Source organism: Nilaparvata lugens, chromosome 4 (genome assembly GCF_014356525.2).
Source record: "Nilaparvata lugens isolate BPH chromosome 4, ASM1435652v1, whole genome shotgun sequence".
Lineage (NCBI taxonomy): Eukaryota > Metazoa > Arthropoda > Insecta > Hemiptera > Delphacidae > Nilaparvata > Nilaparvata lugens.
Window position 1 is genome coordinate 18518754 of NC_052507.1, and position 13012 is coordinate 18531765.

The 13012-nt window shown below is 35.6% G+C and overlaps 1 protein-coding gene across 1 annotated transcript; it reads right to left on the reverse strand.

Moving 5' to 3' along the window:
- Positions 1-4221: 4221 nt before the first annotated feature.
- On the reverse strand, positions 4222-10082 carry LOC111056596. The gene is made up of 4 exons (XM_039426846.1): positions 9978-10082; positions 7670-9589; positions 6410-6826; positions 4222-4730 (listed from the first exon to the last, which is right to left on the reverse strand). The coding sequence occupies exons 1-4, from the start codon at positions 10065-10067 to the stop codon at positions 4686-4688; spliced, it is 2472 nt and encodes an 823-aa protein (XP_039282780.1). The 5' UTR covers positions 10068-10082; the 3' UTR covers positions 4222-4685.
- Positions 10083-13012: the final 2930 nt, after the last annotated feature.

Genomic DNA, 13012 nt, shown 5'->3' on the forward strand with positions numbered 1-13012 from the left:
ATATTTTAGAAATTAAAGAGCAATATCAATTTTTCAAGATATTATTTATTCAACTTGAGAAAAATAGTGCTTAGTATATGCTATTTAGAGAAAATTATGTGAGGAAGGCGACCTCCTTCTTCCCTGAGGCATTTTTTTTTTCTGTTGAGGAAGCTCCTCCACACTCGTTCCAGTGTATCCTCAAGTGATCCACGCTACCTCAGTAAGTATCACCCCTTTCAAGTCATCTAATGTGATTTCTATTGGTGGAGACATTTTGAAAAAGTAAGTTTATCGACATAATACTTTGGATGACTTGAAAGTGGCGAAACATACTGAGGTGGTGTCGATCACTAAGGATACACTGGAACGAGTGTGCAAGACCTTCCTGCACAAAATAGAAAATTGCCTCAGGGAAGAAGGACGTTTTCCCTACGTAAAGTAAATGGCGTATAATCACAAGTATTTTACCCAAGTTGAATAAATAGTATATTGAAAAATTAATATTGTTTTTAATTTCTAAAATATAAATGTTTCTCGTGGTCACCCTGTACAATTCTCAATACTATGAATTCATGGACTCTATCAAGTCTTTAATTTTGTGGATAATAGCTTTACGTACTTTATAATTTTATATGAATGAAATATTATTGTACTGTATAAGAATAGATGACTTAAGGTTATCAGAGACAACTCTATCATAATATCAAATCCCTCATTTTAACTTGGAAAGAAGTTCTTGATCAATATCATAAACTATATTGCAGTATTGAACATGGAAATCCTATTGAAAGGTTTGATTTGAAAATTTCCAACTGGTTGATGAGTAATTTTTTCGGGTGAATTCTTTCCCAATCATAAAATTCCCAATCATAGAATAGTCATAAAAATGTTTTCTATCAATCAATATTTGCCTCTATGGTATGATAAATGCGTTTTCAAGAATCTGTCATTATTTGGCTTCAGTTCAACCCATCTTCAATCACAATAAATCAGCCGTTACCAGATTTATTCTCGTTTTGCGAACGGATGAAAAAAGTGAGCCAAAAAGAGAGAAAAATTACATGAACTCCCCCCGTTTTGACAGAGAAACATTTCTAATGATGGAGAGAGTGACTGACTCAATGACTGGCATCACTTTTATTCTCGGAGACACAAATACAAAAGCGCCATACATGATTCATGCGACGAAAAACAAATAGCCCCTGTCTTTGAACCATTCAGACGATAAAACAAAAGCCCACTCGTTCTTGTCTCATCAAATAGCAATTCTTGTTAGAAAAGCAACCTTGTTGTCTCCACTTACATTGAGCTCGAATGATATTGATTTTATGTGCTAAAAGTCAATCCGCTTAATGGGCCGAAGTCCTATCTCTGATCTCTATCAGAACATTCTTGATTTAAAACAAAATCAGCAGAAATGATGAGATGCTCTTTCGTTCATTAGAATGACTATCATTCGTGAAATTCGAAACTATTATTAAATTTATACAAATTATTTTTTTTCTACAATCGTATCAACGTATTGTCCTCTCTTTTACTTCAAAATTTCTTTTCTGAAATCCTTAAATCCAATACATAATGATTAGCTCCAATGAAATCAACTAATTAATCACGTCGAGAAGATTCAAGGAATGAGTTTCCTCTTTCAATGGATCAGTGATTTGACGATCCATTCCCCTGCCTTTTATGCATCTTCCTTCCTATTTTGTTTCAACATTATAAATGAAAAAAAAATGAGAGTTCATATTATTTGGTTACAAATTCAAGCAGAAAGCAATATTTAATCAATAAATTTTGTGGCCTTGATTTTCATATTGTTAGAAGTAAGATTAGTCTGGAGGCACAGATAGTAACTATCTGTTACTACCTGAAATTGAGTGCATTTTCAGCGCCTATTCAGGTCTATTATCACTTCTACTCCTGGTGAATAGGCGCTGAAAATGCACCCAATTTTTTTTAAATATTGTAAATAGCTACTTATGTTGGAAAAATGAACAGAACGCAATGGTTTATTAAAGAGAGATGCAGATGCCCAGTCATAGCAATAGAGAATCATGGATCACAACAAAAATATATTACATTTAATAATTCATAAATTAAAAAAAATAAAAACTTAAATTCCTGAACAGATTGACTAGTTGTATAAGCTGTAGAAATATATATTCTATACATTCTTTGAAACCTACTTCTCTATAATCGTTCAAATAAGTCATATTTAAGCGATTTATTAAACTCAAATGACTTAACAGCATCATTTCAACCTTAAGCATCTTGTTAGTGCCCTAATTACAAATTTATGATAATTTCTGGAATGAAATATGTGAGAATACTGCTGAAACTACTGGTGATCATTGCTGAGTGATGTAATGAAACAAACATGCTCAGGGGAAGTCAAGTAGTGAGCTCATTGTGTGGAGCTATGATGAGCGCTTCGCGTGAAAGACCGCTTCAGTCTGCATTTATTATATCGGAGGTCGTAATCCTGCCGTCCCTCATTCAGCTCATGGGAAATAACACTACTCTGTAAAGAATAAGAGTGTGATAACATTTTTGAATGAAGAAAGAGACAGGACTGACGCATGACTGGTACCATTCGGCTTGAAAAACGTTAAGGGAACAATGAAATTAATGAATGATGTATGAATGAGGAGGGTTGAACTCAGGAATATTGTCTCCGCTCCACAGCTCAATGATAGACTCAACTACGTTGTCTGCTACCTCTCCCAACTAAGCAAACTTGAGTAATAAATTATCCTTATTCTTCTACTATTCAACATGCTAAAACTGAATAGATTCTTCTTTCTTTGCTGGCTACTTCAACTTTCTTCACCTGAACTAGGAATAATAGCACTGTATATCAACAACTAATAAGACTATTCTCTTTTACTTTGATGAGGAAAATGTATTCAGATAGGAGTTTTTTACTACCCCTGAATTTTCTTCCTGATTTAGTAATTGATGCTAGATTTCATTGAGAAACGTCTCTTGAAACCTCCGACTCAGTGTAATCAGTAGTGAGATTTTGTGATATTTAAATCTGATGAAGGGCTATAAATTTTTCATTTACTATTATATCTATTTATACCACCACCATAGCTCATTTTTTCGCATGGGAATAGATGAGTTCATGGTACGTATTGTATCTTATAGAAATTGAGAGTTTTTTACTGCTTCATGTTCGAAATTCAAACTAGACTGATTCTTTCTTTCTCTTCTCTTTCACTCTCTCTCTCTCTCACACACACACACATACTTTTTCTCTCTCTCTTTCGTTCACCCTTATTCCACTTATTCATCATATTCTTCTATCATTATTATTATTATACCGTATATAATTCCATATTTTGTAAGTTCTCAATGACTCGTATTGAATTGTATAAGCAACTCCCACCTGCGCACAGGATTTCCCTTCCAGGTGTTTTATATTTTTGCTGAACGTTTTGTTTTTCTGTATATTTTTGTTTTGAAGAACCAATAAAGAATTTATGATTCGATTTGATATATTATATTGATCTAAATGAACGATGTGATTCGCTATGAACCTCATGCTGTTGAGGTTGTACAATCAGTGATTGATTGTACAGTGAGGGAGAAGCACGAACGAGAGAACAATTCAGTAATCTCATGAGATGAATTTCCTTCCATGACATGATAATCTATGCTTGTCTCCATGATAAGGTTGCAGTTCGGAGACTTGTTTAAAGAGAATGGGTTGCATGCAATGCCTGAGCAAAGATTTCTCCAACAATGTAACAAAGGACAGTCTTCTCACACTTCTCAGTTAACAATAACTCACCGTCATTGCAATTTTTGACAGGTGCACGGTGCACGCCTAATCTTGGGTTTTTAGGAGGTAATTGAGGATTTGTTACAAACTATAGCTTTATGGAGAAATGCGACTCTCAATTTTTCTTCTCCTTATTTCAATGATACTAGGCATGTCGACTAGAAATTAAACACTGTTTCATACCACTGTAGAAGTTTCGTTCATAATAGAACTTTGCAAAGGTATGCATGCCTTTTCTGTGCATAGAGTAGGAACTGGGAAAAATTCAAATGGAATATTTGAAGTTCATTTTTCCTTTTGAGCTGGGAGGTGAATTGCAAGGCTCATAGATTGTGTACCAGAGGAAAACGTTTGAGCATTTCAATCAGTAATACTTTTCAATTGCCATATACCAGAATCATTTCAAGAGAATCAAAGAAAGATAGTAGATAGTTGTCACATCGAGATTGTTACTTGTTGATTCGAAAAATCAACATCCAAGTTCAATTAAAGCTTAAATTAACTCTCTATTGGGTGAAAACTCTCTTCCAGTGATTTTTAATTGAAACCGAAATCACTATCAGCAGAGGGAGACAGAGAAAACTAATTCCAGATTGTTGAATCATGTTCAAGATCTCCTTTTCAATTTGTATCACCAAATGGTTGTTTCATAGGATACTATGAAAAAAAATGAATAATACAAACAACATACTAATTGAATTCAATATTTGACAAATCCACTGCTATTTATGTTTAAATCACATTGAGGTCAGCTTTATATTGATGAAGTGTTGGAAACAGTTATCAAACATCAAAATAATCTCCAATTTTTTTCTCTATGGTTTTTATGTTATTGAAAATAATTTCATCATGACTATTCACTCAAAAACAGCTCCATCTACAACCAATGATAATTTCCTCGATTGATTTGTTCTCATTAAACATCTTCGGTTGCAGTCTGCTTGTCTTGACAAACTGGGGGCTGAAAAGAAAAAATAACATCATTCGAACAAATATTGTTTTGTAATTTGTTTATTAAGACTCAATTGAATTGCAAAATATATTCTCCCATTCCCTACCTTAAAGTACTACTTCAAGTCCACCTTGGCGTAGCATCTTTGAAGTTTGAAATTTCACACGGTATCTAATACCATATAAAAAGATAATACCATGAATTAACTATTCCCATTGAATTATATTAGATTAGTTACTCCAATTTATATCATACCATACCATAGTAAAGTATATCATAGAATAAGCATGTATGTATTAAGTATATTGAATGTATATGAATGAATAGAAAATTAGAGCAAAGTCTCACGAGGAGTTTTTTCAGGCGTGCTCGACAGCACAGAATGCTCTCCGATTAGCTGATTGAATTGGTGTATCGAGTGAGCATCCTGTCCAGGCAATGGGAGAATTCTGTCCTGTCGTGCCGATTGGAGAAACGCCTCGTGAGTTTTTGCCCTTGGAGTTTGCTATTTTACTATACTATTTCACTATTGACTGTTGCAAAACATCTGAATACGGTAAGTAAAAAAGGTAATATAAACAGGATCAAGAGCAATTATTATTTTGTTTTCTATCTATGAGATGCTATCACAAAGGCTCAACTCACACGCAACTAAAGTCGAGAAGCGACTGCGACTCTAGTCTCTTCTCGACGCAGCATGTGTTTCCATACGGTGACACTCAGACCAGTCGATTCTAGTCCCCGCGACGTCACCATTTTAAAACACGTCGAGAAGAGACTTGAGTCGCAGTCTCCTTTTTCTCCCTCTCAAGGATTGGAGGTTTTCTCAGTTAATTGAGGAAACCTCAAATCCTCCCTCTCTCTTTTTGGAACCCCGGTACTTGATTTATTTTATTGTTTTGCATGTATTCATCATTTGTATATTTGTATTGTAGGCTGCCGTTCAAAATTTCATCTTTTTAAAAAAACAAATAAATTAATTTAATACAGGAGAAACTTTTCACCAATATTCAACCAGATACAGAAATAATTTGAGAGATGATGCACACCGAAGTACTATGTATGAGCGAGGGGTAAGGAGTTCAGGTATCCGGATGTACAACTTATTGCCATCTCACATAAAAGAAAAGTCAGGTACCGTAAAGATTTCAGATTTTTATTGAAAAAAGAGCTTCTATCCATATGTGCCTACTCAGTGGAGGAATATGAAGATTTTTACAAACCTCAAGATGAAGGTTTAAGAAGATAGATAACATGTTGCTGTTTGATTAATGACAAATTGGCATATCCTTATACCCCTTTTACAGGTGATCGGTGGATGAAATAATAATAGATAAATAAATGAATAAATTGTATCTTGTGTGTGTAGATGACTGAATAAATTGATTGATTGAGTCAATATTATTGATACTATATAATGGTGATAATAGTTTTTCCTTTAGGCCTACTTTTGAATATGAATAAGAATTGAAATCTAAGTATTCTTTTCAAATTATTTAGTCACAGGTTTCGGCTATGTAGAGTTATTGATTGATTCTTACAATAAGTACATCATTAAAATGATAGGAGGAGAAAAAATAAAAATAATATAATACCATTATCAAGTCTCTATGATGATAATCGATGAATAGTGTTAAAATTGGAAATGGAGCTAATTTAAAAGTGGAATAATAGGAGATTGAACATACAGGTTTGATCTGACGCCGACGCAGCGCACCAGGCGCAGTGCACTCTATCTCGAGCGACGACTCTGACGAGGAGGTCGACGGATCGGCGTCGATCTTGAACATGAGCGGAACCTGTTCGTCGTCATCATCCTCCAGTCGCAGCGGATTCATCGAGATGAAGTAGACGCCGTCCTTCTTGTGCACGTGCAGCGTCGGCGGCAGTGGACTCGTGTCGTAGTATTCGTCATCGTCGTGCTGTTCGCTGGTCGCTGTCGTGCCGCTGCCGGCCGATATCGGTCGTCGTACTTTGCGCACCACCTTCGGGCCCTTTGGTCGCTCCTCCTCAACGGCCACCTCGATGCCCGCCGCCACCTTCGTCATCTTGATCATGTTGGCGATAGTTTTGTTAATGGCGCCTGGTTTCCAGCCTCGGCGTTTCTGCAAAAGGTCAACAACGTATTCAGGCAAATCGATCAAACTACAAGTGTATCAAAAGCTCAAAAAAATTACAATACGGTACTAATTTCAATAAATTTATCAATACGCTATCTTTCTCAGTTTTTTGCTGATGTCCACATGAGCTCAAAACTTGTGATGGGTTAAGAAAAATTAATGTTCGATTCGACTTATCCTCTCCTATTCATATAATCCTTGAATCATTAGATTCGATTCCAGAATTGAATACCACTTGTGAATTCAATCTCTGACTTTTTATGTTCAATGTTATATTTTATCAGTTGCATTATGAGTTAAGGCTCACTTGTCAAGCTGTGTTAATAACTATGCAGCTTATAAGTGGGTCTTGCATAGTCACACAAAAACAGTTTAAAGAGTCGATTATAAGAGTGAGTTTGGTAGGCCTAGTTAGCAGCGCGCAATGCAAATTGAAATGAACTTGAAATTTGGATATGAGCAATCCAGTTACATGAATTTGGGCTATTAAATTTATCCATTACTCTATTATTATTCATATTTTTTCGATGTTTATTCATTTTATCTATTTTTACAAGCACGGAAGTGAATCAATAGTTGTGAGAGAGCAGGATTATCAGTTTAATAGGTACATCAGGATTACCCAAGATATGATTGTAACTGACAATGATGTTCCTCATCTAGATAAATGACCAGATCTGAGCTTTTCAAAAAATAATTACATATTATTCACAAGGTTGGATGAAATATTGTTTATTACTTATTTAGATATTGAGGAATGTTATGAGAGGAAGCCTGTAAACCAGTTATTAAAATATTTCGATCAATCAGTACAAAAAATGTACTTACTCTTAGCCCATCACCACTGTCGGCCGTATTCCAAAGCCATCCCATCGATTTCGGGACATTTCTACTGAGATGTGCACAATGTCTATGACCTACATTAATTCCGGGATACATTCCATCCGTGTACTTGTAGATGCTCATGTATTTCTTCCTCATCCTTGTTGTTGGAGAGTCTACTTTCCTCTCTACAATTTTCTTCGCCAGTTTTCCTTTATACTCCATGAACATTTCAGCGCTATCTTTCCGTCTCATTTTACCTCTTGAACTTTTCGTCAATGTACTGTCAGATTTCACTTTTTGTGACCTTGGGACCAATATATTTGGAAATTCAAGATGGTTTATTGGTTTTTCTTCAACCGCATGAAGACTAGATTGATCTCCTCTGTTGAATGATTCCGATTTCAATTCCAGAGCTTTTTCTGTCATAGTTTGAGACTCGGGAATTGGCTTCTCCGTTTTACTATCTTTATGGTCTATTTGACCCTCTACGCTCAAATCAACTTTCTCCTTGCTACTTGGAGCCCCAACTTTGATATTGTTACTGTCTGAGCTACTAGCCACGTTCATCTCACATGGTGAGCTGGAAAATTTAGAAATTGATGGATATGCTTTTTGACGCTTATGCATACTCTCAAAAAAACATTCATGATCATCTTTTTTTCCAGTCCTATTCCAATCATTGGGATATTTGGACGATTCGAAAGCAAATTTACTTATCCCCATCCCATCATCGTTTGTAAGTGGTATGCTGTTTGGTAGCTTGACGACACGTTCATGGTCTTTTTTCGAATACTTATTCGAGCCTCCAGTGTATGATTTATCATCTCTCCTCTCAGAGTTGGGATCAGGCAGGGCATTGGAAAAAAGCTTTATGGCCAGGGCCCAAGCCAAAGTCTCAGCATCAATGGGTTCATCAGAGATATTGTTCAAGAGCCAAGATATAGGACTGTAAGATACAATTTTTTGTAATATTCCAGGTTCATCAGTTGAATGACGAAGATGAGCTTCTTCGGGCGATAATCCAGGAAGATACCTTTTGGTTTCTTCAGGTTCCTTGGTTTCTCCAGGTTCTTTGTATTCTTTCGCACCGCGTTTGAAAGGCCCAAAAAAACATGTTTGTATATCTCCAGCATCATTATTATTTTTAATGGGAAAAGGTATACTTTCTGGTAGTCTAGGGAATTTACGTTTAGCTCCCATGGAATCATTCTTCGCACCACAGCAGTCATTACAACAAGATCTTCTTTCGTTTTCCACTCTAGGATCATCATTGAGAAAAAGATCTTTGATCTTGGAAAGTGCTTCAATCCAAGCCAATTTCTCGAAATCTTTATCACGTGGGATTCCATCTTCATTATGCTCCACATTGCTGGGTGTTTTCTTCAACCAGTTAGGATTGAAATGTCTGGGAACTGAGTCATTGAGTTCTCCAGCACGATTTACAAATTTGAATCTCGCGTTTGGGTTCACCTGGCGAGCTGGGAATGTATTGAATCCCTGCTCTCCTCCTTGAAACTGCTCGGCACCTGTGATAGGAAGTACATTCTCTTCTGTTGCAATAATTGGTTTCAAATCTCGTGCATTGTTCGGGTCAACGAGCTTCGCTGTGGTATAAGGCTCTTGCCCGAATAAGAAATCTCTCTGCTTCTGAGCCTGCAAAGTGTTATCTTTTCTGTCGTTTCTGAACATATACTCGCCATTCTCACCTATCAGCTGAAACTGATTGACAATTGTCACCCCATAGCATGATAAGCGTAAGAAAAGGTTCATTTTTCCAATCGGAACTCCAAAGATATCCTTCACTGGCAGTTCACTGTCCAATATGTTTGAAATAGGAAGTTGTGTATCTTCTTCACCAGCTTCAATAATCAGATCTTCGAAGTCTGGGCCAAGTCTCACTTTTGCTCCTCCAACCAAATCATACTGTAACAAAAAATAAAGTGAAGTAAGTGAGTGGGGGACTCATGCAGGGACTCTTGTTGGCAATATTAGGCCTTTTCAATCAGATTGGATTGACGAAGTCCTGAAAATCGTGAAGGAGAAATGAGAAATACTATTGACATAAATAGACATCAACTGTATAATTATATATACAAACACTTACTCGTTTCTCTTCTACAGTCGTTAACAAGAAGTTAAAAGTTCTTAACTCTCAATCAATTTTTCAATTTGAGGAAATCTTCGTTTCTGTCTACTTGAAATTAATTAGTATATTATGATCTATTCTGACAAGATTCAAAATTTAGAAATCTGAATTTCAATGATGTCACACTTTGACAGCTTCTAAAAGAACCAGATTGTTCAAATTTACCTGGCTCTCTCGATTTTTGCGGTAGATCTGAATCACCAGCGGATAGCGTTGAATCTGTTTCATCAACTCCAGTGGCAGCATCGGGAACATGCATGATTTGCCTGGAATGAAACAAGCGAGATTTCTCAGTTACGGTTTCGATTTGGAAATAATCCAGTCAAGCTCATTGGAGCTTTCGCTCTACTGATCTCCAAAATCAGTTCTCAATGGAAGTGTGATTTAAATGAGGTTTCTCGAACTCTCTTGCGAATTGACACCTCAATCGAGCCATCGTGTTTGGAAACATTATGGTATTTCTGAGATCGAGTCAATGACTATTGGATTTGTGTTAATTAGTAGGATTTATTAGCTCGATTTTGAGCAAGAGACAGGAGCTGGCGATTTGCATAGTCTATTATTAGAGAACTTAGTTCGAAATAACTTATCAAAGATTTCATTATGATATGAAATTCATATTATTCTGAGGATGGGAATTCATTGATCGAAAGCTTTATTTGAAAATTACGTGTATGATTACAATATTTTTTTCTATCCACAAAGTTTTTAGTCTAGTTTCAAATTTCAATAGCCAAAAAACATCTTATGATAGGTTTCATGGAATGAGCGAAACTTCAATCAACGTTCATTTGATTTAGCTTGATGGATCAAGATTCGAGAATAATGATTTCTCTTGAATTCGTTTCATTCGGAGATAATTCACCATTGAGAATCTCAACATGAGGCATTATCCGATAGGTTTATCAATTCGAACTCAAGTCACGTATAAAATAAGTCACTTCTTAAGTCTCCAATAAAAACCAATTTCCTGAAAATCGTGTTATCGTGAAGCGTACCAGAATGCTTTCCAATACTTTCCACTGCACTGAATTCCAATGGAGAATGCTCATCAATTTGATTCCAAATTAATCCTCTATAGATTTTACAATATTTGCTCTTCTTATCATAGACTATTGACCGTGTTAATATTCTCTACTTCATTATGAATTTCCAGCGTATATAGTTTACCGTATACCGCCTATCGAGTTTTTTACGAATTCATGAGGACTTCTAATTCAATTTTCTTCGCTGCCAAATTATTTTCCTATTCAATAATTCAAAAATTTTTGATATGAATAATATTTCCCCACATCCACATTGAAACTTGCTTACATTCGTCAACCTATCTCCAAGTTGAATCAGGAACTAATCGATTCAATACCATTCTCATTATTCTGTGTTTGAATTTTTGGAAATCCAGTCACACTCCGTGTTGTAAAGAAACAAGATTCATTGAAATTGCACAATAGATTTCCAAGGAAGAAGATATACTGATGAAACTGTCAGAAACAGCAATTACGATACTCATAACACATAATCGTAATAGTAGAGTCAAGCAATTGAAATAATAATATTCAGACCTTGACTACCGGTAAAAGGAAAGACTTGACTTGGCTTGTGAAAGGAAATGGGAATGTGATTTATTGAGCTAAAGTCGAATTCCGTCTCCTACCAGATACTGGACAATTCAACATGTAACATTCTTACAAGAAAACGCTTGATCCAATAAGGCTCATAGCCTGAAGCATTATACACTAGCCTAATGCTTATACACTGAAGCGATCATGTAAGAGGAGAGAAAGGTATCATCACATGACGAAGAGAATACTACATCAAGCTATTATTTGTAAACTTCAGACGTCTAGTATGAGAATGTGAGTTTGCAGGTACAGTGTTTTGTATAAAAGGAATTTCCAAACTCACATGAAAAAGGCCCTAGAGAAATCATAGACTTGAACAGGTACAGTATCAAAGTGAATTGAATATCTCATTCCTTTGTGAAGTGAGATGAAGAATGTGGTTCAATTTGATTATGGTACTTGAACGATCTCCTGGTCGAGACTATCCATGATTCACAAACTATACCTATTCAGATCGTATTTTATTTCATTCACAAAGTCGTGAAAAGACTATACATTTCGTGTAGGAGCAGTGTATGTGTGTGTGTATGTGTATCTGCACTTGTATTAATGGGTGTGTGACTACAGGTGTATGTTTCTGATTACTATAATGTAGTTACTGTATTTGCTTGACCGTATTCAGCAGCAGCAATGAACGATCACAAAGAGCATAAATACGAGATAACTAGTACAGGACAAACAAGAGAGTGTTGGGAACGGTAACATTGTGATCAAACGACAACCGTGATTCTCCAGAGACGTCGTTTGGCCATTCCTTGTTTACGTAGGTACTGAATCCATTGCAATGAAAGGAAACCTTTGATTATCTATTTTCTGGATTGTTGATAGTCAATTCTGTGCAACAAGAATGCTGGAATGATTCTGTTGATTTATCAAAACAGAGAGTGACCTATTTGTTATCATATCTCATTCGCTATCGTGCATTCTCCCTGCAACACCTGTTGCAAGTTTGATGAGCCAATACAGACGAATCATTCATCTACATGCACAGGAAACGTGGAACCACACAATAAAATTCTATTCATTCTCATTTATGAAAGTGAAGACTAACTCGTCCAGCCTTTTCATTCTGAGATGAACTTTTATGAGGTGAATTTCACATTATTGTAAAATTGACTATTGCTTCCATCTGTCAACTTTGAGTTGATTGGGACTAATTTTAAGAATAAATTCAGATGATTTCCACCCAAGCTATTCAAAGACTTAATCTATTGATAAACATATAGATGAATCACATTGCATCTTTTTTCACAGTCTAAATTTGTTCAATAGAATACCAATTATAAGATGAGTTTTTTATTTTATTGCATTTTAATGAACCCAAAGACTGTAATGTCATAAGTAAGGAAACCTATGTCGTTAACATACAACCATTCATGCAGTAATTAATAAGAAAAAATTAGATCATTTTATTCTTGTTAATCACTGGATGGATGACTTTATGACATCATGATGACTTTATGAATCACCATGACATCATTATCACTGATATCAAGATTGCAAAATCGATGGAATTCAAATAAATCAGACAACTCCGTACTAACACAATCTACCAGCGTCACGTTTTTCTGATATCTC